The 27,411-nt window shown below is 40.0% G+C and overlaps 1 protein-coding gene across 2 annotated transcripts in view; it reads left to right on the top strand.

The window, feature by feature from the left end:
* The window catches only part of MTM1 (myotubularin 1), a 43,554-nt gene that overhangs the window by 3,965 nt on the left and 12,178 nt on the right, over nt 1-27,411 (top strand). For both annotated transcript variants that reach the window (XM_064159583.1, XM_064159582.1), the window contains exons 3-10: nt 7,753-7,824; nt 8,763-8,835; nt 10,286-10,380; nt 11,361-11,471; nt 12,375-12,476; nt 22,094-22,177; nt 23,372-23,521; nt 26,269-26,457. In XM_064159583.1, coding sequence (XP_064015653.1) covers nt 7,762-7,824; nt 8,763-8,835; nt 10,286-10,380; nt 11,361-11,471; nt 12,375-12,476; nt 22,094-22,177; nt 23,372-23,521; nt 26,269-26,457 — 867 coding nt within the window. In that variant the 5' untranslated portion in view covers nt 7,753-7,761. The remainder of the gene's footprint in view (nt 1-7,752; nt 7,825-8,762; nt 8,836-10,285; nt 10,381-11,360; nt 11,472-12,374; nt 12,477-22,093; nt 22,178-23,371; nt 23,522-26,268; nt 26,458-27,411) is intronic.

Here is a 27,411-nt window from a genome sequence, read left to right as displayed (position 1 = left end):
ACCAGCAACAGAACAAGGGGACACAGTCTCAAGTTGTGCTGGGGGAGGTCTAGGCTGGATGTTAGGAGGAAGTTGTTGCCAGAGAGAGTGATTGGCATTGGAATGGGCTGCCCAGGGAGGTGGTGGAGTCGCCATCCCTGGTGGTGTTCAAGAAAAGCCTGGATGAGGCACTTAGTGCCATGGTCTAGTTGATTGGCTAGAGCTGGGTGCTAGATTGGACTGGATAATCTTGGAGGTCTCTTCCAACCTGGTTGGTTCTATGATTCCTGAGAGCATTTTTCTTAGAGAGAGGAAACCTCATGGAGAATTAGTATTTAGCAAATGGGTAGCTCAAGCATTTAGAGTCAGGCTGGACAGGGCTCTGAGATGTCCCTAAAGATGTCCCTGCTCACTGCAGAGGTATTGTACTAGACAACTTTTTGAAGGTCACTTCCAACCCAAAGCATTCTGTGACTATTTAAAGAAAATAGAATTTTTCTTCACAAAAAAATCCTACATTGCTGTCTTTCATTGTTGCAGGAAGCTTTTATGTGTTTAAAAAAAATGTCATTTGGAAATAAATATAAGCAAATATTTCTCTGGTGTGGGTTTTGGGTTTTTTAAAAAAACTTTTACCTGTTTGAAGCTGGTATTGCTCTGCCTTATGCCACTTCTTTTTTAAATGCTGGACACTTATACTATGTTGGTTTTGTTCATTGAGTGTAGTCCCTTTGTGCTGAAATAGAACTGGTTAAATGAGTGCCAAAGAGGTGTATTTATGTTAATGGACTCGATTAGTTGCTTGTGGCATTTTGGTCTCACTGTGTTTCTTTTGGTTGATTGGTGAGGTTTGATTAGAGACAGCTGCTGTGTGGAAAACTGCCCTCATTGCTGTACATATTTCTTGTGACTTGTTTCGTGTCCCTGTGTGTCTTTATATGTAACTCTAAAATTAACCTTTAAAATGAGATGAGTGATTATTCTTGACTTCACTAGATTAAATTCTCACTTATTAGGGTTAAAGATGCTGATGCTTGTTTTGGTGAGTGATGTAACTCAGATACTGTTCTTGGCTAGACCCTTCAGAACTATCACTTTCCTGTATATAAATATTGTATTATTTAAAGGATTTAATATTCCTTACTGTTTAATACTTAAAACTTCTTTTCCTTCTCTCTTCGTCGTCTTAAGCTTAACTTTGCTACTCTCTTAGAAACTCCTACAGTTCTGCTCTATTCTGTGTTATTTCTGAAAGCTGTGCATTATGTATTATCTCTTCTGTGCAATTGTGGTGCTCACAGATGTGTTTTTGGGTTTAGGATTTTGTATTTTATGCTTTTAATTTTATAATGGGAAACCCAAGGCAGTGTGTTCATACTGGCTCTGTAGGTTGTTCCTGTACCAAATAAAGTTCTGTGATCTTTGTCTAACCCCAGCATACCTCCTCGTTATAAACCTGGCTTTTTCATTTGTCAGTATCAAGTGTTATGTAATTGTCCATCTGTAACTGTAACTTTTTAGTAACAGTAACTCTTTTTAGAAGTGGTCTAATTGTTTTCTGAATTGCTGTGACAGCAAATGAAGTGGCTTAGTAAATTCTGTAGCTGTATTTTTAGGAGAGACTTCGAGGAATCACAGACTTTTCATTCTTGCACAAGTCATGATTACGAGAACTTTGGTGCTGTCCTGTGTCATGGTTACTGATGTGTGACAGAAATTAGAATGCTTCTAGCAAATGTTCAGTGCAACTTTTTGTTCTTCATTTTTACTGTATTGCTAAATCTGATTCTGGTAAAAGCAAATTACTGTCTTATTCAATTGCCCATATATTACATATATATTTATACTGTTTCAACTATAATAATGTTACTCTTGTGTTTTCATTATGTTTACCTCCTACTCAGTATATTCTGTGGATATTGTCTTGCATGGTAATTTAGCAGTTTAACTTCCTCAATATTTCCAGGTTAACATATTGACTATAGGAAATGTAAATACTTCATTTTTCTTTAAGTGTTATCAAAATGGTTGTTCCAAATAATTGATACAGGTATGAATCACAGAATCAACCAGGTTGGAAGAGACCTCCAAGATCATCCAGTCTAACCTATCATTTTTTGTTACTTGTGTGTTTGTTTCTCCTCCCCTCCCCCAAGTTTTAATACAGTGATGGAGGATCAGAAATATTAAATGCCTGGAAAGTGGTGCTTACAATCACTTAATGCAGTTTACTTGGTCTCAGATGCTTGTGGTATTAATCCCTTGGCAGATGCAGATTATGTTTGGTTTGGACATAAACTAGTTGTAAAGATTTATGTTGATGCAAGCATGTCTCAGTTATACAACAGTTACAAAGTATTTGGTGTGATTCTGGTGTGAAGATGAAACCTGAAAAGGACCAGTAAAATGACAAATGAGTTTTAGTTTGTTCCTGGATCATAGACAATGCAAATAAGTTTCATGAGGCTATTGTCAATTTGAACACAGTTGATGATTCTTGGTGGTCTTTCTAGGCTATCCTGCACACATCCTCAAACTTGTTGGTAGTGAAGACCCTCAGTGAAAAAGGACATTTCAGATTCCTTAAGCCTCAAAAGCTTATTTACATATTTTAAGGTTTAGATTTTCTCTGTGGACATACACTTGCACCTGTCAGCATTTACTCACAAAGAGTGGATGGGATCCTTGAATTGCCTTTTTTAAAATCTGGCCTTCAGTGCCTACCCTTTCAGTTGTTGTTGTGCCTCCATTCCCACGAGTCCTAGGAAGCACAAGTATAAATGCAATCTGTAATAAAAATACCAATCCCAAGTAGTTAATTGTTATTATAAGGTCATTGTAGCCTGCATTCCTTGGTAGTGTTATTATATTAAGTTCTGATAACTTTAACAAGGCTTTGCTTATTAGTATAAGTTAAATCCAGTAAAATTGCTTTGTTGTCTTGCTATTCTAGATTCAGGGATGAACGTCCAACTGTTCCTAACTACAGAATATCACAAACAAAGTTGTCTGATCTGTTTAAAATTTGCAGAGTAATTGTACTTCTCTTTAGCCGCTGACAAATGTGAGGTCTGTGTTCAGTTTTTGTGCAACTACAGAAGTGCATTTGGTTGATACTGGGGAATAAAGGTGTTTGCAGTGGAAAACTACTTGCAAGATTTTTCTCAGTGTGGAAGGACTACTGCTGCTCTGTGATAATGAAAGTTGTAGCTATTTTAAGATTACGATGCAGTAATGTTTTTTTGAATTGTTCATGGCAGTATTACTTTGGGAGATTGCCAGAAGCTGCTTCTACAATTTGACAGAAAAAGAAAAAACATTATAAAAGGAAATATTTCATGTTCATTTTCCATGTTTCTGTAAAGTTGTTTGTTCTTTTGATACAGAGGAGTTCGCTTCTTTACGGGTATGTTCTTTTTGGATGAACACATTTAAATGAGAACTTAATTGCAGAAGCATAGAGTAATTCAGGTTGGAAGTGACTTCAGGAGGTCTCTAGTTTAACACTAGGGATGGTTTGGATGTTACCCCACACACACACACACACTTTGGAAATCACCTAGACTAGACTCAGCCAGCTCTGGAAATATGAATGAAGCTTATATTTACAGCTAGCACAATACACAAGCAGATATTTACATTATATACAGATATTTATATAAAAATATACAAGGTAAAAGGTAATACAGAAACACAACTCCCCTCCCAGAAACATGAATCCCCAGGAGGGGCTCTCACCCACCCCTTCACCTTCCCCCTACCCCTCTCAACCTTACCCCAGTCCCAAGAAAGAATAGAGGTTCGGCCAGGGGGTTAGGAAGCAAAGTGGATTAGTCCAAAATGGAGGGTGAGGTTAGAGAGTAAGATGCAGCTCAGCCAGTTCCCCAGCAGCAGCCCCAGTGAGAGTGCTTATCTATGTTTTTATTTCTTGTTCTGTACATCTCAGCAAGCCCATGAGGGAAGTAGACGTCACCATTGTTTTCCTTTCACAGCCTATAATCTAGTTCTTCTCACCAAAACATTCTAAACTAGCTTCAAACTAGCACACTTGCTCAAAGCCAGTTACTCAAAGCTTTATCAAACTGGATCTTAAAACCATCTGAAGATGGAGGCTGAAACCTCTGTGGGCTTGATTTTCACTGCCTGACTGCCCTTATGGTGCAAACATGAGATGGGTTTTTTTTTTATTGCCTGCAATCCAGTTTAGTTTGGTTTCTGTTATGTCTCATCACTTGCCACCTTGAGTGATGTCTTCACAGTAAATCATCTCAAAGGTACTGATGGGCAACCGTGCGTTCCCACTGAATAAGCTCGCTGTTCAGGCTGAGCAATTCCTGGCTCCTTCAGCCTCATGTTGTAGTGCAGGTGCTCTAGGTCATGGTGCCTGCTGAACTCATTGCAGTTTATCAATGCCTCTCTTGTTCTGGGGTCCAAAAGTGGATACTGTTCTCAGCACAGTCTAATGTCTTAAAATTATAAGTTTAATTTCTTGACCATTATTTACTTCTAGAAATCAGGGAAATGTGGGTAGTTATAAATCTGCTTATTAATATTTGGGTTGTGATTTGATTTCAAAAGAAAACAGGTAGCATTAAAAGAATTCTTCCACTGATGAATAACTTGCATTAATTTTGGTGAAAATGTTTGATGGATTTAAAAAGATAGTCTGACAGATAATAACACCTTACTGTCAGTACATATTCAGCTTAATTACCTCTAAATACATCTGATTTGCATTATTAAAGTGTTGGAAATAGTAAGTTGTGATTCTATAATGAAATATTCTGTAGAATTTGAAGTCAGCAAGTGAAATCTTGCTGCAAAGTATGTTTAAAGGAATCAGTCTCATGGAGTTTTAGTGGAATTTTACATGGAGTAATCTTGCATACACAGCCAAAGCTCTGCTGCAAGAGCTGCACAGATGTCGTCTTTGTTGGAAGTTTGGAGGGGAGGTGAGCTACAAAGGTTCTACAAAGAGAAGGTTTTCTGAGAATCTGAAAGGATCTCTTTTGCTACTTTTAATTTACACTGAGGCTTGGAAAAATTGTAGTCAGTGTTATGGAGTCAGATGATTATTTCAGAATCGTAACTCACCTCATGTAATGGCACAGTTGAGCCAAAACTTAGTGAATGTGCAGGAAGGGAGGAAACTTTTAAAACACTAGTAGTGTACCCTGTGTTTGCTGCAGAAGTACTCTGCAGTTGGAGACAGTACCTAAAGACAGAAGCGTTGTCCAAAGGAGCTGTTGTTCTGATGAGCTTAGGCAGAGGGTTGGTGCTGGGGTGAGTGTTCTGGACCCAGGGTGGGCTCGTGTGACCTCTGCTGATCATAGTGCTCTGTGGTTTCCAGACCCGACAGCTAGTTTGGGTGTGCTGGTACCTGCTGCACTCAAAATTTCCGTTTCCTTGGTCAGAGTTGCTACATCTTTAAAACTCACTTTTCTAGGTCTTGTTTATGCTCACTTGTTTCTCATGGTTGGTACAGCCTTAATTTAAATAAGTGAGCGCTAGTTAAAAGCAGTTCATGTGCTGGCATAGAAAAACTGCTGTGCCTTTGTCTCTGTCTGATCTGGTATTTCTCACTTGACATATCAACAAAAATCACTTAATACAGAAAATGTTTTTAAGCTGACTTCTCAGTAACTGTACCTTTTTATGAAGGTAAATGAAGGTACAAGCTTTTATAAACCAAGGAAGGTCATCTAAAACGTTGGATGCTCACAAGTTAACATAGCAATATAGAAAAAGTTGATCCATCTTAAATTTTATAGCAAGTAAGATATTGCAAGGAAAAGCTGAAATTATCTTCTCTTAACTTTCTAATTTTTCTAGTCCAAATATTAATCTCCAATGTTACAGTAGTTTTTAGGTGGAGGGTAGCTTGAAAGAACAATGTTGATTTCTAATAGCTTTTTGTTTAGATTGTTGGTCTTGCACTAGAATTAGCTCAGGATCCTGTTTGAGTTGGAAAAAGCTGAGACTGATGGTGACCCAGAAAGGAAGTCCTGTATCCCTGTGGCAGTCACACAGCTCCTGTGGTGTCCAAACTCATTTTTCTTTTTAAAATTCTCAGCTTAAGTGGGTTCTTTTGTTATGTGTGAGGGTGTGATTTTTATACTGTTAAGTCATGTCACTGGGTATTGCTGTGTTAAACGCAGTGTCAGGTTTCTTGTGTTTTCTGTATGGAATATTGAAGACGTGGGCACTGAAAGAGGTAATGAACCTGTGGAACTTCAGGTTTTGATTTTTTTAATCTTCTTCCTGCACAGACACATTCCTGTATTGTTACAGTAATTTCAAAAAGAAGGGCAACAAGGCTGGTGAAGGGCCTGGAACACAAACCCTATGAGGAGAGGCTGAGGGAGCTGGGGGTGTGCAGCCTGGAGAAGAGGAGGCTCAGGGCAGAGCTCATTGCTGTCTACAACTACCTGAAGGGACATTGTAGCCAGGTGGGGGGTGGCCTCTTCTCCCAGGCAACCAGCAACAGAACAAGGGGACACAGTCTCAAGTTGTGCTGGGGGAGGTCTAGGCTGGATGTTAGGAGGAAGTTCTTCACAGAGAGAGTGATTGGCATTGGAATGGGCTGCCCAGGGAGGTGGTGGAGGCACCATCCCTGGAGGTGTCCAAGAAAAGACTGGATGAGGCACTTAGTGCCATGGTCTAGTTGACTGGATAGGGCAGGGTGCTAGGTTGGACTGGATGATCTTGGAGGTCTCTTCCAACCTGGTTGATTCTATGAAAACATTTCAGACATTGCAGTTCAATCTGTCACTGTTGCCTGTGCAGGGTTACTGAGTCCACTTTTCTGCAGGAGCATGGGCTGATTTGTCATGGTGCAGAGATCTGTGCAAACTTTCTTCTTAAGGTGATAATGTTTCCTGGAACAGAAACATTGTGTGATCTATAATCACCTTCTTCCCCCCCCAACAGACAAAAGCTCTCGTTAAAGATTGCTGTAGGATGTCAGATGGGCCTGATGGACAGCACGTGAGTGGTGAAAGGGAATTACAGTTTGGTCTGAATTTACTGTTTGGAGTGACTTAAAGTATGAGTGCTTTGCCAGTGTTTATTCTAGAAATCCCTTGTGCAATGGCAGTAAATGATTAAGATGATGAATCCTGTAGCACTTAAAATGAAACACTTAAAATAAGTAAAGTCCTTTCCCTTTAAACATATCAAGGCTATTCAGACCAGAAGGTTGGACACTCCCCCTTCTGGTGTTCTAACTGCAGGTTCGGTTTAGGAAATGGGGGATTGTTTTTAAATGGAGAAGTACTGCTGAACTCCTGCTTTTTTCTTCTCGTTTTCTTAAAATTTGAAACTCATGAGCATATTGACATAGTTGTGAATTTAAGAGCTGTGCAATGAGTTTAGTTTGTTCTTGTTTTCCCAAATGAGAAGCCTTTATACAAATGCTCCATTTCTTAGTATGTGTATCCTGTCACTTAAAACAAGCACTCTAATGTCTCTTGACTGAACTAATAATAGTATTCAAACAACTGAGTTCCTAAACACTCAGCTTGAGTCAGAATCCAGTAAGAATCAATCCTAGCATTAGTAAAGAATTTCTTGTTAGGTTTGGATGCTTTTAAATAATGACCTTCAATTACAAGGCATTTTGTAATTACTTCTTTTAATTAATAGGAACTTGCAGAACATTCTTGCAAGCTCTTGGATGTCTACCTGTGGATTGCCAAAGACTAAAATCTCTCCTACAGACAGTATTTAGTACAGGAGGAAGTTTTAAGTGCCCAATTTGTGTTTTCTCATCAGATACTCGGTATGGCCTCATCATCAACGCCTAAATACAATTCTAACTCCCTGGAAAGTTCCTCAAGTAAAAGGGTGAGTGTAACTTTTTTCCTTTTTTTTCTTTCTCCTCTATTTTTGAAGGTCACAGATCTTCCATGTTTGGGTAGGAAAAATGAGTATTGGAATGACTCCCTTCTTAAATGTACATACTCAATTTTATTGCTGGAGTTCTAATGCTTTCAGCTGAGTTGATTTAAACAATTCTGAGTGGATGGGTGAAATAATCTATCGCAAAATACAAGAGCCTCCTTAAAATCAGTTCCAGTGTACTTCATCTTATCCTTGTTGCATTGAAAAATTCTGTGGCAGTCTTGAAAAATGTTGGCACTCAGATGCTGTGGAAAGATTCTGTGGTGCAATTGATAAGTGATACCTTATTATCTGTGGGTGGCTCAGTTTTGCAGTGTGCATTTGTAGTGGGAAATAAGTTAAAGCAATGTAAATGGCATTCCCCTCTGCTTTTTGATGCTGAAGAAAATGTAACCTGTGTGCAAGAAAATAGGAACTAAGGTTTTATTTAACTTTTTTGACAGTTCTTCCAAACCAGATTATTTTATGTTAATCATTGTTGAATGCTATTGGATGTGAGAAAGTCTCAAATAAGTAGATTGCGTGTACTAGTAATAGTTGAGTTGATTTACTCTTTGTAGCTCAACATACTTGGAAAACTAAATACACAAACCTTTTGGAGAACATACAGTACTGAAATTAAATTCCAATTTAATGCAAGTACAGGTAACTATTTTTTTTTTTAGAAGGAGAAAGACTAAAACATGCTTGTATTACAGACCTATGCAACCTTTGGATGTTGTAAGGTAGCAGTGCATGTTACTGTTTTGGTTTTGTCAGTTTCTGCTGTAGAAAAAAATGTTCTTTCCCATGCAGAAATTCCTTTTAAGAGATTTTATAAATCTAAAATTTGAAGGAATTGTAAATAAAATTGTTGTGCTGTTGTACTTCTCATTCTTCAGACTCTAAATGACGGAACTAACTGGGAACAAAATGAAGAAATACCTCGTCTGCCAGGAGAGACTAGAGTTACAGGTGGGAAGCTATGTAATGCCCTAATGCAGTGTATGTTTAGGAGTTGACATATACCTGTATCTTACTGGACTGATTCATAGTTTAGACTGCTGTTGGAATGTGTCATGCTAATAATGTCAGGAATTTTTAAAGTAATTGTTATAGGGACTTGCTGTCACTTATCACAAATAACTTGAAATGTTTTAAAGGTTTGATTTCTTCACCTGGAAAATGCTCCAATACAAAGAAATTGCAAGTCAAGATGAGTTGTGATTGTATCTAGAGACAAAGTAATACTACTTAGTTATGAGCTCCTCCAAGCTTTCTGAAGCCAAGGAGATTCTCTGTGCCAACCACTACATATTGCTGTCTTGTACAGTAATGTGGGACTTTAGCTCAAAGTCTGACTGTCTTAAGCTTCCTTGACATAACAAGTGCACAGGAGCTACATGCCCATCACGTTAGCCTTTACATACAGCAATGTTGTATCATAAGATCACTGTATTGTGTACCCTGGTTTCTTACTGATGAAGGCTCTTTCTGGGGTGGAGCCTTTCTCTCCTGGAAACTGGCTTTGCGATATCGGAAAGCAACTGAAAGTGGTCTGCCTTCTGCCTGTGAAGCTTCTCGTTTACCCCTACCAAAAGATTTCTTGGATGGGTTTGTAAACAACACTGAGGTGAAATCAAAGTGGTGATTCAGAGGAAGTAGTTGTTTTTAATGAGGGAAGTTGTGGGGAAGGCATGAGGGACAGGGTGTGAGACTAAGATGAGTATTTGATGTGATCCATACAAAAATTGTTTGTGCTTTGGGGCAGTGCATTGGAAGGAAGGTGCTTGTTGTGTAAGGCAGATGAATAGGTTGGGCTAAAGAAATGAGGGGACAGCGAGAAATAATGGTTTATAGTGCATCACTTCAGTCTTTAATAGCACTGTTTCAGTAAAACCTGTATTTTTGAGTGTTAGTACTTAGTTATTGTCCTTGCTGAAACTGCTTATGGCCCTGCTGTCTTTGATTGCCTTAAATTGAAATGTAATGTTTATCTTCGGGATGGTAAGTTCCCTAAACACTTTACCACTTGAACTGGGTCCTTGAATGCAGAGAACTGAAAGACATAACAGTATCAACAGGAGAAGGTGTTTGTTCTGGGATAGTGAAGGGATTGGTTCAGTAATCACGGAGAGGAGTTAAATCTGCTTGCTGTTCTGTGTTCTTTCTTATGTAGTGCCAAGAAAGAAGCATACCATGTAATTAGGGAAGGCTACTGAAATCTGTGGATTTTACTTGGGCGAGTTTAGGATGTGAAGCTTTCACATTTTCTTAATCCAAGTGTATAACATTCAGATTTACTACTTTTTAAATTCATTAATCTCTTGGAGTGGCTTATGTCTGTGTAGTTCTTTATTTTACTGCTACTTAACTGATGCTTTTTTCATTTTGCAATCTTTGAGAAATGCTGTATTTCTTACAGACAAAGATGTTATTTATATGTGTCCATTTAATGGCCCTGTTAAAGGAAGAGTGTACATCACAAACTACAGGCTCTACCTAAGAAGTGTGGAAAGTGTAAGTAATGTGTCACAGTTACTTCTGTGGGAGAAGCTGGCCTTAAAAACCCTTTCCTTCACCCCAACTGTCTTTTTTTTTGTGGCCGGTTAATTTGTTTTAGTTTTTGCACACTTATGCTTATGGGTTTGAATGAGAGGCTTTTTACCAGAAATAGTCTGTAATGCATTTAATGACCATGTCTTAATTGTATAATGGCTAAATAGTAATTGCCTTTGTGCCACTGAGAAATCTGTTTAAAAAAGGAAGTTCTTTAAAGTGAAAGGTGTTGTAAAAGTGTGATTTTATGTTTTGCCTGGTAAAATTAGAGTTTAATCATGCTGAACTGGTACCTTTGTCTTTTGTTTGTTTGGAGCTTTTGCATAGCTGTTCCTTTTACACAGTCTGTGACATCAAGGGCAGCAATTAATGATGTGCAATAGTTCTTAAAATGGCTATAAGTAAAGCAAGATTTTGATTGTCCTTTCTACTGGAAAATAAGAATACTTTGATCAATAGAACTTCACATAGGTTGAGAATAGTAGTATGTTTGAGCAATAATGTGCAAGAATAAATGCACTTGTTACCTCTTTAAGTACATTTTTATAACTATTAAACTGAGTTCTTTCTGGTTGCAACTAACTCTACTAGTAGGCTCTTTTTAATTTGCTCTACTTTGTGTATCAGTAAAGCAGTCTTAGCAGACAGAGGCAATCAGAAGTATATAGCAGAAGGCATCCTTTAGGGTGTGGCCACCTTTTTGCCTGCATGCTGTATTAGACATGAACTATTTTTGTTGCATGTGGAATGGGATGATACTCAAGGCTGCAGAGTGACTGCAGAGATTTCATAACATACTGGGAGGGGAGACTCAACCAAATGCAGAAACATTTGCTTCCTGTATGTCTTTCACGTCTGCTTTCTATTCTAGAATGCATAAGAGGAATTTGCTTAAGTCATCTTCTCAGATTAACCTTTCTTTACTCAAATTTTCCTTGCAGGATCCAGTTGTGGTATTGAATGTTCCATTGGGTGTGATATCAAGGATTGAAAAAATGGGAGGAGCTTCAAGCCGAGGGGAGAACTCTTACGGATTAGATATCACCTGTAAAGTAAGGCTTTCCAGGAGTTCAGCAGAAAATGAAACCTAGAGCTTCCATTTCTCTCTGCTTGCCTGTTTATGGGAATGAAAACCCATGTGTTCCTCAGAGATGAGTTTAAAAAGAGCTTTTTGGAACTGGACATGGAATACCTTTTACGTAAAAGATGATTTAACTGTCCTCACTGCATGCAAGTAGAGGGATTGGTCTTCCTTTCCAAATCACTAATGCACAAGTTTTGCACAGAAGTTTAGTTGTGGGGCATTATTCCTGCGTTGTTTCATTTGTTCTAAAGGTAATTAAAAAAAATCCTAAGATGTTTGAAGAATACTCAGAGGGGTTGTAAGCTGTAAAGGCACTGAAAAGCTTAGGTAAGAGCTAGATCTGTTTTCTTAGTCTCACCAAAAATTGTTGCTGTGAAAAAACTACAGTTATAGAGGAGTTCCCTGTGGATAATTCAGGATCATTTCACTCATTAATGGAGTGTGTATACACATTTGATTTTTAGCAGTTAATGTGCAGATTGCTTATCTTTGACATTAGCAATGAGAAAATAGCTCGGGTCAATGTAGTCTAGACAGATTATTGGCAAATTTTCATTTTGAAAACACAGAATAACTCCCATCCTGCAAACATTCAATAGCCTGAGAGTCTTTTTAGTGAATCAGATACAGTCATCTCTAATGGCTTTGTGCCAGAGCAGTTGCATTACATCACCCAGTGTGGAACTGCTTTATTTGTAGAATTCTTATGCTCTGTTTTATAGAATAAGAAATAAAACTGAACAGTCACAGTTGTTTGAGGTGTGTTACAAGCAGATTCTAGATCATGTTTAATGTATAGCATAGCATTTGTACATCAGGTAAACGTATCTTACTGCATTGGTTCACTTAGAAGATAATACCTTTGTTTCAGGATATGAGGAATTTACGGTTTGCATTAAAACAAGAAGGACACAGTAGAAGAGATATATTTGAAGTCCTCACAAAGTATGCTTTTCCTCAGTCACATAACATGGTAAGTTAAATCATTTATGCTATTGAATTGCTTTAATGCAGAGTTCTTGCCAATTAATGATAACTGTTCGACCTATGACTCTACATCATGGCTGCTTAAAAAGAATAACCACAGCACCAAAGAGAATTACTCTTGGACACTGGTCTGATTCATGCATATTCGATTGTTTACACAGTGCAAGTTGTCCTCCCTCACTGCAGAATATAGCAGTACATGCCTTTAATTAATTGCTTGAAAATGTTAAACTATTGGGCAGCCTCCAAGGCAATGATAAATACAAGTAACCAAGAGTTTTACTTCTTGAAAAGACATTAGACAGCAATTGTTTTACAGATGAAGCTGAAGAAAAATACAGCAGGGGGCTAATGCAGTGGTGAATCCACACAGATTTATTTCAGATGAAAAATACAACTTAAGGAAGGCATTTAGTAGCAGTGATGTTAAGTAATCATTACCTTCTGTTTCTTTGCCAAAACCTGTGCAATGTGCTTGGTGAATGATTTTGATATCTCTTCAGTAAACACTTTATTTTGTCTTTCATTAAGCTCAGTTTATATTTATTGAAGTGCTTTCCTTTATGATATCTGTGTAAGAGCTCTTTGCAAAATGTTAGAGGATTCTGCTAGGAATTTTTAAGAACTGTTCAGAGAATTGTTAAGTCTCAGGCTACAGGAAGGATCTCACTTCCTTCTCTAAGGATACATGTCAATCAGGGGGCCATGCTCAACATTTTTGCTAAAATTTTGCATCCTGTATGCATGTTGTCTGTGGAACGAGAGCATAAGACAAGATAAATGCTTTTGTTTGGAGTATTTTGTAATGCTGTAGTGCACAGTCTTAAGAAATGAAATTTCTGCATTTGCATAGAGTGTGGGAATTTGCACTCACAGAAAACCATTGTAGAAGAGATTAATTTAACTCTACTGCTGGCATTTTATGCATCTTAAAATAGAGAATAAGTTTAAAGAGTAATAGGACTTTGAAAGGATGATGGGGAAAAGAGAAGGAACTTCTACACATCTGATCCAGGCTTCTCTTGCAATCAGGGCCTTAGGTTATCCAGTGCATGGTAAAGAGTAGTCTTGAATATTTTCTGTAAGGTGGATTTCATCATGTTTGAGTAGTCTGTAGTGGTTCTGGGTGTCACCTGCCCCTCCCTCCCAAGGATTCACCCAGACTAAACTCAGCCGTCTGGAAGTTAAAGAATGAAGCTTTATATTCACATCTTAGCACAATTTGCAAGCATATCTATACAATATATGACAAATATTTACAACTATGTACAGCTATAAACAAGTTAAAAGTAATACAAAACCCCTCCCAGCAGGCAGAGTGCCCAGGAGGGGCTCCCAACCACCCCTCCACCTTCTTTCCACTCTCTCTCTTATCTCAGAATCTGTCTTATATGTAAGGTGAGCTGGAAAGGTCAGCAAGGGGTGTTAGAAGCAGAGTGATTAGTTGGAAAACGTGCAGGGTCAGGCAGAGACTGTCTTATCTGTGTTTCTGTCTGTGCTTTCATATGTCCCAGCAGAACAAATGGGTAATTTAGACATCACTGTATTTCATTTTCACAGCCAATAAGCTAATTTCTCTCATTAAAGTATTCTAATTGCCTCAAACCAGCACAGCAGTCTCATCAGACATATAATTGGTGAAGAATTTTTTAATGTTCTCATTGCATTGGTGGTTGTGGTACTTGGTAGTGCTGGTGATTGTTTAATGGTGTCCAACCCAACTACAGGATGTGAGTAACATCGTGAGATATGGACTTGTGTTAGGCTTTGTCATCCAAAAAGGCCTGATGTACATGTCTAGTGATGGTAGTAGGTAACATGTGGAGTAGTACAATTCCTGCTTTGCTGGTTGCTCCTGTTGAACCTAGTAAAGATCATCATTACATGGGCTGGCTCATTTTAAATGTAACATCAACACCAAAAAGTTTGGTTGAGGCAGAGGCAATTTTGTCTTTGGATTCAGTGAAGCACAGATCTTGGGGACATGGTGTCAGCATGGAGAATGGTGTACCTCTTGGCTGTGTTTCTTGAGCAGGGTGTAACCATTAGCAATTCTGATAACTTTGGAGCGAAATAAAGTGTGCCTATAGTATAGTGAATTTACACCTGTCCTTAGTTTCTAATGTCAAAATGTGAATGAGCCCTTACCTTTAAAATGAACCAAGCAAGTGTGTGATATTTTTGGTGTGTTTTCACCATATCCCAGCAAGCAGTTTAAGGTGATGTTGCCACAGGTGAGTATTTCTGCCTAGTCGTTCATTTCTGTCTTGGGTTTCCTTGCATGCGTTTGAGGTTGCATGATGAACCAGACTAGGAACTGAAAGAGGATAAAGCTAAACCAAGGAGGAAAAACCCCAAACCTTTGCCCTGAGTAATTTCCTAGGAATTTACTGTGCCTTACCTAATGGCATGGTATTGTTAGCCCAGTGCATGAGTGGGTTTGGGACATCTGCTGGTGGACATGAATGAAGAGGAATGATGAGACTGCCTCTTCCAGTGGCTAGTTTAGAAGGTGGTTTCACAGTCTGAATATGTCAGTGTGTCTGAGATGCCTGCCTTTGCCTTTGAACGTACACTCACACTCTGACCATGCAGACCTTTTATAGACAATGTGCTGTGGTTTCATATGACAGCTGGGTGAGGATGGCAACCTCTGCTGCTCAAACGCTGAGCTCTTGCTTTTCTCTCGTCTCCTCCGCTCTACCTTCCAGACATGTGGTTGACGATTCCCCTTATACCAAAATGACAGTTTGTAAGCCCTGAGTAAGCCAGTGTAATTCACTTATCCAGCACAAAATACTCTATCTTCTGAGTCTCGTGCCACTTGCAATAATTTGAGATCTGGTATGAAATTGGTATGCACCACAATGAGTGCAGGAGAGGGTATGAGAGTAGAACAGCGAGCAGGAAGGAGGAAAAAAGGATGTCCCATTTTTAACAGTGTTAAATGGGTAATTTTGCTCAGAACACCTTGTTGAACAGCATTCTTAATCCTCAGCTGCTGCAGCTGGAGTGGAAAGAGAGAATCAGCAGTACAATAAGGGCCTAAACTTCTATTGTTTTTTATCTTTTTATTTTATATTGGATTTTTATCTATCTGATTTTTATCTATATTGGAACCATACCCTTAGAGCTGATCCTAAACAAGAACTGTTAGAGATCTTTGCTTCCATTTGCTTTGTGGTATAGCATTCTTAGATGAAAAAATATTTTTGTGTGTAGTGGGCTTATTTTCAAGATTTTAGTCCACTATCCTAAAAGCAGTGTTTGAGAGCCTATCACAGGTTTGTTTGCAGCTACTCATCAGTGTCTCAGCATTATTGTATGTGCTTACATCTAGAAACTATTTCTGTGGCTCTCTAGTTTGAACATAAGTTGGATTCAGATCTGCTTAAATCAATAACATAATGTAAAATCTGATAGCTTACCTGACTGACAGCTTGTCTGATACAGAACAAACAGCTGCTGTCCATAATCCTCTGCTGCATTTGCAAGCTTGTGCTACTTGAAAAAAAAAATCACTACTAAAAGTCTTTTTTAAAAGTTGAGTTAAAAAAAAACCCAAACCAACAAAACCTCTAAAACCCACACCAACAAGCAAAACAAAAAAGAAACCTTGCACCAAAATCAAATGTTTGTAGTACCCCACAGAAGATATATTTAGTCTCCATAGTTTAGTTTCTGCATAGCAACTGCCTCACTTCCTGATTTCTTTTGGAAATAGACATCATTATTTTTCTAAGATTATTTGCTGCCACAATACCTGCATGATATGTATTTATTTCTAATCACAGTAGCTCTGTTTCAACAAGAGACACTGGTAGTCATGCTGTCTGACTTGGACCTCTCCCATGCCTGATGTAGCTACTTGCCCTGCTAATTTAAAATGAGTGAGACTCTCCTCATGCCAATGTTGCTATTTGATCTGCAAAGATGCTTTTGGGTGGCAGTGAGGCCTGATGCAGGTGTCTGTCTGATGAAGTACTTGGTTTTGCAGAAACTGTCCTGACTTGAGGCTTCATGCTAAATGACTTAGGTCAATCTCAGCACGATGATGGCGTAAGGTCCCATTTTTGCAAATGATCAGAAGTTATTTATGTAAATACTACAACATCTGATCTTAATTTTAAGATGAACAGGTAAGATGCACCTGGTAGAGTTGTAGTGATGACATATTAAAGATAATGTCTCTATAGTTAAACACACTGAGAAACTTGACAGTCTCTTTACTGAGTAAAAGCTTAGTAACTTCTGACTCGAGAGAAGGGTGACGAGGCTGGTGAGAGGCCTTGAGCACAGCCCTACGAGGAGAGGCTGAGGGAGCTGGGATTGGTTAGCCTGGAGAAGAGGAGGCTCAGGGGAGACCTTATTGCTGTCTACAACCTCTAATGGGAGGTTGTAGCCAGGAGGAGGTTGCTCTCTTCTCTCAGGTGGCCAGCACCAGAACAAGAGGACACAGCCTCAAGCTACACCAGGGGAAACTTAGACTTGAGGTGAGGAGAAAGTTCTTCACTGAGAGAGTCATTGGACACTGGAATGGGCTGCCCGGGGAGGTGGTGGAGTCGCCGTCCCTGGGGCAGTTCAAGGCAAGGTTGGACGTGGCACTTGGTGCCATGGTCTGGCCTTGAGCTCTGTGGTAAAGGGTTGGACTTGATGATCTATGAGGTCTCTTCCAACCTTGGTGATACTGTGATACTGTGTGATATGAAAAGCGTAAATGAGTAAGCCAGAAATAGAAAGAAACAATTTACCTTTTTTGCACCTGTGTAACAATTTCTTGTTCTAGTTTTGTGTTCTTCTGTAATGCATAAAGGTAGATGAAATATTTAGTAAATTCTGTGTCTTTTACATGCTCATATACAAGTAGAAAGTGTATTTATGTACTGTGATTCCATAAATAAATATATAACTATTTGTAAATAGACTGCTTGCCAAACTGTGTTGTCAGATTGCAGCTGCTCTCTCCTTTATCTCACAGAACTACATTGTGTTGTGAGCAGCCACTGTATCACATACTATTGTTGTGTGCAAAATGGTCGTGATAAATTGAATGTTGAAGGCAAGCACTTAGTCTGTAGGAGGACTGAAAAAGAGGCTCTGTGTTGAAATTGTGGGTTAGCACCTGCAAGGAAGTAAACAGAATTATTTGCACAGTGAAGCATAAAAAGTAGCTTACCAAAAAGTTGCAGTATTTGAAGAGCTTTTTAAAGTGAAGTAGTAGTATTCTGCTTTTAAAGTATGAATGCAAGGAAATCCCTACTTCCGTTCTGTGCAGAGGCAATATCTTAACTGATGTACTGAGTCTTACTTAGTTTTGGAAGTTACAGATATTGATAAGTTGCAAATCTGCCACCCCATATGTTTTGAGTGATCATAGAATCAACCAGGTTGGAAGAGACCTCCAAGATCATCCAGTCCAACCTAGCACCCAGCCCTATCCAGTCAACCAGACCATGGCACTAAGTGCCTCAGCCAGGCTTTGCTTGAACACCTCCAGGGACGGTGACTCCACCACCTCCCTGGGCAGCCCATTCCAATGGGAAATCACTCTCTCTGTGAAGAACTTCTTCCTAATATCCAGCCTATACCTACCCTGGCACAACTTGAGACTGTGTCCCCTTGTTCTATTGCTGGTTACCTGGGAGAAGAGGCCACCCCCCCACCTGGCTACAATGCCCTTTCAGGTAGTTGTAGACAGTAATAAGATCACCCCTGAGCCTCCTCTTCTCCAGGCTAAACAGCCCCAGCTCCCTCAACCTCTCCTCATAGGATTTGTGCTCCAGGCCCCTCACCAGCTTTGTTGCCCTTCTCTGGACATGTTCCAGCACCTCAACATCCTTATACTTCTAAAACTTGTTCATTCTTCATGCTTTTCTTGATTTCTTCTTTCCATTTGTCTTGACAGCTGAAAAGTATCCAAAACTGATTTTTAATTAGTTGATATACTAATGGAAATCGATGGGCTTCCACTGGACATGTAGTATTAATTTTCACCAAACTTAGAACAGATAGGGCTTTATTCAAGTGGCAAACACTTATTTTATTGAGCAGGTCATCTACCTGAAACTTGTCCTATTGCTTGTGCTTAGTATCCAATCAGACTAGTCTGGAGTTGCCCCAGGTGCAAATCACAGTTATGCTTTCTGATTATATGTTCATTATTTTTAAATACCTATTTTTGAGGTGCTGAAGCATGTCCAGAGAAGGGCAACAAAGCTGGTGAAGGGCCTGGAACACAAACCCTATGAGGAGAGGTTGAGGGAGCTGGGCTTGTTTAGCCTGGAAAAGAGGAGGCTCAGGGGTGATCTTATTACTGTCTACAACTACCTGAAGGGACATTGTAGACAGGTGGGAGTTGGTCTCTTCTCCCAGGCAACCAGCAATAGAACAAGGGGACACAGTCTCAAGTTGTGCCAGGGTAGGTATAGGCTGGATGTTAGGAGGAAGTTGTTGGCAGAGAGAGTGATTGGCATTGGAATGGGCTGCCCAGGGAGGTGGTGGAGTCACCGTCCCTTGAGGTCTTCAAGAAAAGGCTGGATGAGGCACTCAGTGCCATGGTCTAGTTGACTGGATAGGGCTGGGCGCTAGGTTGGACTGGATGATCTTGGAGGTCTCTTCCAACCTGGTTGATTCTATGATTCACTATTGATGATGGGAAGAACCCACTATCAAAATGCACTATGATTTTACTGCATATCGTTTCCAACCTGAATGACTCGTGTGCAGGTTTTTGTAGGGTTTGGTTTTGTTAATTTCCATACAGTTTTGTTGAATTTAAACACATCTGATGAAGCTGCATTTGATTTAATTCCTGGGAAAATAGGCTGGGTGCACTAAGAGCGGTGGAGAAGTGCTTTTTATTGGAGCAGCAGCATTAACAGTGTGAGAAGGGAAGGGAAGTGGAGGGGGCAGTAAGAAAGAAATGTGAGGGTGTTAGGGTGGAGGCTTAGAGTACCTCATGTTTTCTGGGGAGAAACAGAGTTTATCAGGGATGTACCTTGCTGTGGAGGGAACAAGAGATGTGTGAAGAAGGGATGGAGTAGAATTGACCAGTGTTTTATTGCACTCTGGTATTTGAGAGGCTCACCTGTGTGCACAGTGAGGCAGTGAGAGAGGCTGGCAGGGCTATTCTGCTTTGTGGGGTCATGCGATTCCTACAGCTGCTCATGTAGTTTGCTTCTCTGACCTTCCTCTGCACTCTGAAGGATATAAATATGCACCCAGCTGGTCCATACTAAATGCCATGGGGCAGTGAAGTGACTTCCCTCTTTTCATCCTGATATGAGAGGTGTGTGTATGAGGAGAACTGATGTGAAGTGACCTATATACACAAAAAGCCAAGCCATGTATATTAAGACAGCACCTCTCAAATCTTTCATCGAGTGATACAGGAACCTAATGCAGTGTATATTGTAAATGCAGTGTATTTTTCTGTCCCAGTTGCCTGCTGCAGACTGTGCACTATGAGTTGAGCAGTTTAAGCAGTGTTAATTAGGAGAGGTAAAGGCATACAGATACCCTTACAACCCTGACTGATTCTATGATTCTGTGATTTAGGACAAAAGTGGCAATATGTGGATCGTTAGACATGAAGCTTATATGAACTTTAACAAACACTTTTGGGATCTAAATATGTATTTATCACATACATTTATCAGATTTTATGTGGATTATTTTCTGGATACTGTGAACAGCATAGCTACTGATAAATATACATTTCTAGTTTGAGGCAGCACCTTCTTTCTTGTTGTCATTAAAATCTTCTGAGTAACAGTTGTCACAGTGCACTGTAATAATATTTACTTATCAGGGTTTAAGCTAGGTAATTTCTAAGTTCTCACTAAGAAGTAAGTAGCAACTTAAAGATCATATTCCTGCCACTGGGCATCCTTTAAGTGGTCTGAAGTGATCTATTAGGATCCCTACTGTTACAAGATGCTCCTTTGTGATTGCTTGGTGAATTCTTAGCATAGTTGCTCTTTGAGATACAGCAAATTCCTTTGTGGAGGAAGGGTGATTGTTGTGTATTGTTATTAATAAGTCAGCAAATCATTACTTTTTGCTTTCATTGTAAACTGTAAAAACAAAGAACGGGGAGGAGGGGTTGGGTAGGTAATATTACCCAGTTGGAATTGGTTGAAAGGAAAAGGAAGCTAACAGGTATGAGGAAATTGTCAGAATCCTTGGTGAGGATGCTGTGTTGTATAAATGTGTCTTGAGAGTGAGCAACATTGCAAGAGAAAAGTACATGGTATAACCTGCTAACAACATTTTGTTTCATCTTCAATGGCAGCTTGTAAATTTTCAAGGAGTTGTACAGTAAACCGGATTTTTGTTTTAAGGATCAATAGGAAAGGGATGCAGAAACATAACTGCTTCCTAATGGTAATGAATAGTAATTACAACATTTTTACACCTTCAATTTGGTGTCTAATATTTTATGTAGTATTTGTGGCTGTACTTGATGGGGAAATTTTGGTGAGAAGGCAATAGTTTATTTGGTGAGGGTGTAGAATCATAGAATCAACCAGGTTGGAAGAGACCCCCAAGATCATCCAGTCCAACCTAGCACCCTGCCCTATCCAGTCAACTAGACCATGGCACTAAGTGCCTCATCCAGTCTTTTCTTGAAGACCCCCAGGGACGGTGCCTCCACCACCTCCCTGGGCAGCCCATTCCAATGCCAATCACTCTCTCTGGGAAGAACTTCCTCCTAACATCCAGCCTAGACCTACCCTGGCACAACTTGAGACTGTGTCCCCTTGTTCTATTGCTGGTTGCCTGGGAGAAGAGACCAACCCCCACCTGTCTACAATGTCCCTTCAGGTAGCTGTAGACAGCAATGAGCTCTGCCCTGAGCCTCCTCTTCTCCAGGCTAAACAAGCCCAGCTCCCTCAACCTCTCCTCATAGGATTTGTGCTCCAGGCCCCTCACCAGCCTTGTTGCCCTTCTCTGGGCAGGAAATAAACTCCTATAAACTGTTTCAAAGTATTTCAACCTCCTGACAGTAAAAAAAATCAAATGGTTTAGGCTTTAACTTTCATTTTGTCACTTCTTTTTTCAGATGTTGCCTATTTTCATTATGAACAGAATATTTGTTACTTCCTGATTTTTGCTTTGCAGTCCTATAAATACCAGATATAAACAGAGCTAATGGGACTGGCATGAAAAAGTAATTCCTATTTCGTGGTGGGCATTAGGGTATAGCTCAGGGGTGACCTTATTGCTGTCTACAACTACCTGAGGGGTGGTTGTGGCCAGGAGGAGGTTGCTCTCTTCTCTCAGGTGGCCAGCACCAGAACAAGAGGACACAGCCTCAAGCTATGTCAGGGGAAATTTAGGCTCGAGGTGGGGAGAAAGTTCTTCACTGAGAGAGTGATTGAATACTGGAGTGGGCTGCCCGGGGAGGTGGTGGAGTCGCCGTCCCTGGAGCTGTTCAAGGCAAGATTGGACGTGGCACTTGGTGCCATGGTCTAGCCTTGAGCTCTGTGGTAAAGGGTTGGACTTGATGATCTGTGAGGTCTCTTCCAACCTTGGTGATACTGTGATATTTGCCACTTTCAGACAGAGTTTGGTGTAATAAGCTTCTTTTACATCCCACAGCTTTTCTTTGCATTTGCAAATGAAGAAAAATTTTCTGAAAATGGCTGGATGGTGTACAACCCCATGTCTGAATACAGGAGACAAGTGAGTTATTGAAGTTGCAACTGCCTGGTGCTTTCACATCTGACAACTTCCACGGTGGAACTGTTTGTACATTTCTCTTATCGGCTCTTTTGTAGAGAATGGGCAAAGATGGAAATGCAATTTGAAAAAAATAGTGAAGAAAAACCAAGCAAACACTGGAACCTTAAAAAATAATGTCCAAGGAAGGTAGTATTTGCTTCCTGAAGGAAGTTACTGATACCTCTTACAGTGTGCCACCGTTAAATGAGCAGAGGACATGGAGAATGTGCCAAATATGCAACTACAGTGTCCTAAATATAGATTTGATTTGGTCTGCTTCTTCCTGAAGTGAAGGGGAAAAAAACCCAGCTTATTTTAGAAACAGCATTCCTTCATGGAGATTATTTATATTGTTTATCAGTAGTCAACCTTGCTCTTCATGAGGTTTTGTAAAAATATTGATGAACGAGGATGATAAATTTAATGTTTAAAAATGTCTTTTAGACAGTTTATTTTTGCTTTAAAAGGGCAAACAATAAGGATTTCCTTAGATTGTCTGGTTTTTTCCCCTCCCCATAGTTTTTTTGGTTTAAGATTTAGAGGCCTAAGATCCATAAAAGGTAAAGTACAAACACCCACACAAAGCCCACTGTGTGTATACATGTGTGGAGGTTTCATCAGTCTTTCTCAATTTCCTGGCTTCTGTTTATGAAACGCCTTACTGAGCAGACTGCAACTAAAAAGTCTTTTTTCTCAGTAAGAAAGCTACCCTGAATCTTATTCTTAGCCTGTAGGTTGTATCTCAGCCTACAAGGAAAAAAAGTTGAGATGGGTTTTCCTCTCCTTGTCTCCTCAGGACCATTCAGCAGGCAAAATGGAAAGGCAGAGCTTTGAGGGAAGAGAGAAGGCAATTGAAATAAATGAACTAGGTTTAATCATTGCTTTGAAACCTGCCATAAGAATGGATTTGTGTATGTAAGAGTATATGACACAGCGATGCAGTTGTTCAGAGCTGTGAATCTGTCAGCAATGAGCTGGTTTGTGTGGTCTTGTAATTTCTGGTTTTTTTTCCCTTCCATTGTTTGGAAACAGTATCCTGTAGTTTGGTTACATTGGTAGGCTGTTGCCACCCTGTGGCCATAATGATGTGTAAACTGCAAGAGCACAATTATCTGTGCAGCCGAAAACGTGCTGAAAACCTTTGTTGCATTTCAGGGACTGCCCAACGATCGGTGGAGGGTAACTTTCATCAATGAACATTACAGCCTGTGTGACACTTATCCGTCACTCCTAGTGGTGCCATACAACGCAACTGATGAGGATCTCAAGAAAGTTGCTGCCTTCAGGTCCCGGAACAGAATCCCGGTGAGTGTTACATGATTAAAGTTCCTTTAGCTAGTTTTTAAATATGCATCCAGACAACTTTTTGCCGAACTGCACACAGAGGATGCTTTTTTTGGAAGTGGTTGCAGCGGAAGAGCTTTGATTGGCTGGTGGGTTTTACTGCTTGAAACGTGTGTCTTGGCCAAGCCACGTCTCCGTTTTTCCCCCGTAACAATTATCCAGTCCAACTTTGTTGTTTTTAACTTAACTTTTCTAGTACCAACTGCCAGCGTTGCAGATTCCCTTTTCTTAATGAAGCATGAGCCTCAGGCCTACCATCTGTAATGGTTTGTTGACTGTTGTTGGATACACATAAAAAACACTTTCAAGTTATCCTGTAAGCAAACTGCATGGCATTCAAACATTTCCAGTGGTCAGCCCTAAAATAAGACCTCATGCATAGGCTCTGTAGTCAGTCACAGTATCACAGTATCGTCAGGGTTGGAAGAGACCTCATAGATCATCAAGTCCAACCCTTTACCACAGAGCTCAAGGCTAGACCATGGCACCAAGTGCCACGTCCAACCTTGCCTTGAACTGCCTCAGGGACGGCGACTCCACCACCTCCCCGGGCAGCCCATTCCAGTGTCCAATGACTCTCTCAGGGAAGAACTTTCTCCTCACCTCCAGCCTAAATCTCCCCTGGCGCAGCCTGAGGCTGTGTCCTCTTGTTCTGGTGCTGGCCACCTGAGAGAAGAGAGCAACCTGTGGAGTTTAAGACAAAGCCATTTGACTTTTGGGGTTATACTTCTGTAACTAAAATTCTTTTCATTGGATGTCAGGGGTTGGGAGGGACCCAAAGAGATCATCAAGTTCCCTGCCAGAGCAGGACCAGATTCCCTTTTCTTAATGGAGTATGAGCCTCAGGCCTACCATCTGTAATGGTTTGGTGACTGTTGTTGGATACACATAAAAAACACTTTCAAGTTATCCTGTAAGCAAACTGCATGGCATTCAAACATTTCCAGTGGTCAGCCCTAAAATAAGACCTCATGCATAGTCTCTATAGTCAGTCTTTGAGGGTTTTGACCTTTTAAATTGGGCTGTGGAGTTTAAGACAAAGCCATTTGACTTTTGGGGTTATACTTCTGTAACTAAAATTCTTTTCATAGGATGTCAGGGGTTGGGAGAAACCCAGAGAGATCATCAATTCCCCTGCCAGAGCAGGACCATACAATCTAGCTCAGGTCACAGAGGAATGCATCTATATGGGCTTTGAAAGTCTCCAGAGAAGAAGACTTCACAGCCTCTCTGGGGAGCCTGTTCCAGTGCTCTGTGACCCTTACAGTAACGAAGTTTCCTCTTGTGTTGAGGTGGAACCTCTCATGCTGCCGCTTACATCCATTGCTCCTTGTCCTATCCCAGGGAGCAAGTGAGAAGAGCCTGTCCCCTCCTTCCTGACCCCCAGCCCTCAGATATTTATAAACACTTATTAAATGCCCTCTCAGTCTTCTCTACTCCAAACATTTGAGAACTTCTATTTATTGACTCTTTCCAGCACTATCGAAAATACTAATTTCTATCACAGTGCAATTCATTTTAACTCATATTTCCACATGGCAAACAGAGAAGAGGTGCTGGATTCTTAGCCAATATCAGAAAGCTGTCTTGAATCTCAGATTTCAAACAGTCATGAAACTCCATGTGAAAAATATTTACTGGATACAGTATTTGCTGACAGGCTAGGCCTATAAATGTACTGTTTATGGACACATATATCCACATGTATGAAATGAAATGTGTGTAAAGCATGTAGGTTAAATATACACTGCATATAGTTCTTATAACCTATCTGCATCTTCTGTCACCTCAAAATTCATGACAGGGCTTTCGTATGCCTGCACAGCAAGAATCTTTTCCTTGGTGATAGTAATTTTATTCTTGTCAGGAAATAACCAATCATACTCACCCACACACACACTGGCAGGTCTTGTTTTTAGACATGCAACTAAGGGTTGCATTTTCAAGAGCAAATACTTTCAAGGATTTTTTTTTTCTTCAATATTCTTTCTCTAACCCACACCTTCCAGACTGGGTGAGAATACTGTTTCTTAATATTCTTTAGTGATGAAGTTGGAGCTTTTGCCTGCTTTTTGAGGTGCTTATCTTTAATGTCTTGCACTGCAGCAGTCCCTGGGCAGCTCACTGTCTCTTGTTTGTGGTTAAGTTCCCTCTGGCTCAGAACAACAAAGGCAGCATTGCCCTCTGCTCCACTGCCCCCTCTTTGTGAAAAGGGCTGAGGAACAAAATGTACTGTAAAGAAAAGGGGAAACATTCAAGATACTGCATAAAGTTTCAGCTTCCCTTCCTTATCCAAAAAGATGGAAAAGTTGTTCTTGTACAATTGCAGCATCCTAGTCACCATTTCTACAATAAGTTCATTCATCTGAATGGTTTCATAGTTTCAGCAGGCATTACTATGTTTGTTTCTAGTTTTCTTTGCAGAACTTTTTGTCAGCCTAAGACTTAGAAAAATGTATTAAAATGCATTTGATTACATAGGTAAGTTCAGAAAAAGCTGAATATGTAAGAGAATGAACTCTTTTAAAGGTGATCACTATCAAATTTGATGAGACTAAAGTGGAAGCAGTGTCAGAAGTATATTAAGAAATAAAAGTTTTTAAAATTAATTTTTATATTACCTGTTTTAAAGACTCTAACTTCAAAATGTAGCTTATGATTTTGAAAAGAAAATGTATTTCCTTACCGTGTTTTTGACATGTGACTAGGTTCTGTCATGGATTCATCCAGAGACTCAAGCTGTTATTATGCGCTGCAGTCAGCCCCTTGTTGGAATGAGTGGCAAGCGGAATAAAGATGATGAAAGATACCTTGATATCATCAGGGAGGCTAATGGGCAAATCTCAAAGCTGACCATCTATGATGCTAGGCCAAATGTCAATGCAGTTGCCAACAAGGTAAACAGATGCTTAATAGTTTTACTTGGGAAGGGGGATGGGGAGAGTTTTGTTTGACATTTTCTATGAGGAGGCTTTGGGGAACTGTAGTAATTTGAATGTAGATACTTTTACATAATCAAATGTAGACCATGAAGAGAAATGACCATTATAAGCAAGACTTTAGGACTGTAGATGAATTTTCAGACACACTTTACTCTGTGTTATCAGTCACGTGTAGATCTTAGCACAGTACTGAAATGACTGAAGTCTGTACTCTGAGGTAGATGTAGGATGAGCTGTAGTCCATGTCCTCTGTTGGAATAACATGCCACCTCGGTGCAAGCCACTTCAGACCTATCCAGGCATCCAGCAAATAAAGAGAAAATGATGACTAATTTAATTTGGAGGCTTGCACTCTAAACAGCAGTATGATCTTGGATACCTAGATATCTGCTCTTCCCTAGATTCCTGTATCTAGGTATGTGCAGTAACAGAAGTAGTGTTTCCGTCTGGCAGAGTGGTCATTTCTTTGCTAATCTGCAATCAAAGTCTAAATGGGATCAGAGTAGTAAAAAGCTCAGATTCGAAGGGACCTTAATCACCTGGTTGAACATTTTGAGAAGAAAATATGTGCTTGTGCCTGGCTTTCCTCTCTGTCTGCCCTCAACTCTGGCGAGGACCACATCATTCAGGCATACTCAGATAACGCCAGTCACAGTGTGTCAGTGTTTTAATTGGCACAGAGCACAGCAGACATGGATGTGCTCCATGTTTATATGAAAAGCCTACTTAGGAAGAGGCAGTGAAAGGCAAAAGTATAATGCTTTCTTTATATAAGAATGTACCAGTTTCACTCTCTGTCTATGATAGTCCCTTACCCACTGAACTTCAAGCACAAATGGAGTGGACATAACCTTCAGTACTTCCTAGTGAAGTTGTGTCTGCGCAGCAAAAAGCATGAGAGATACAAAC

Source organism: Pogoniulus pusillus, chromosome 19 (assembly GCF_015220805.1).
Source record: "Pogoniulus pusillus isolate bPogPus1 chromosome 19, bPogPus1.pri, whole genome shotgun sequence".
Taxonomy (NCBI): Eukaryota; Metazoa; Chordata; class Aves; order Piciformes; family Lybiidae; genus Pogoniulus; species Pogoniulus pusillus.
The sequence above is the reverse complement of the archived record's forward strand: the minus strand, read 5'-3'. Positions and strand labels throughout refer to the sequence as shown.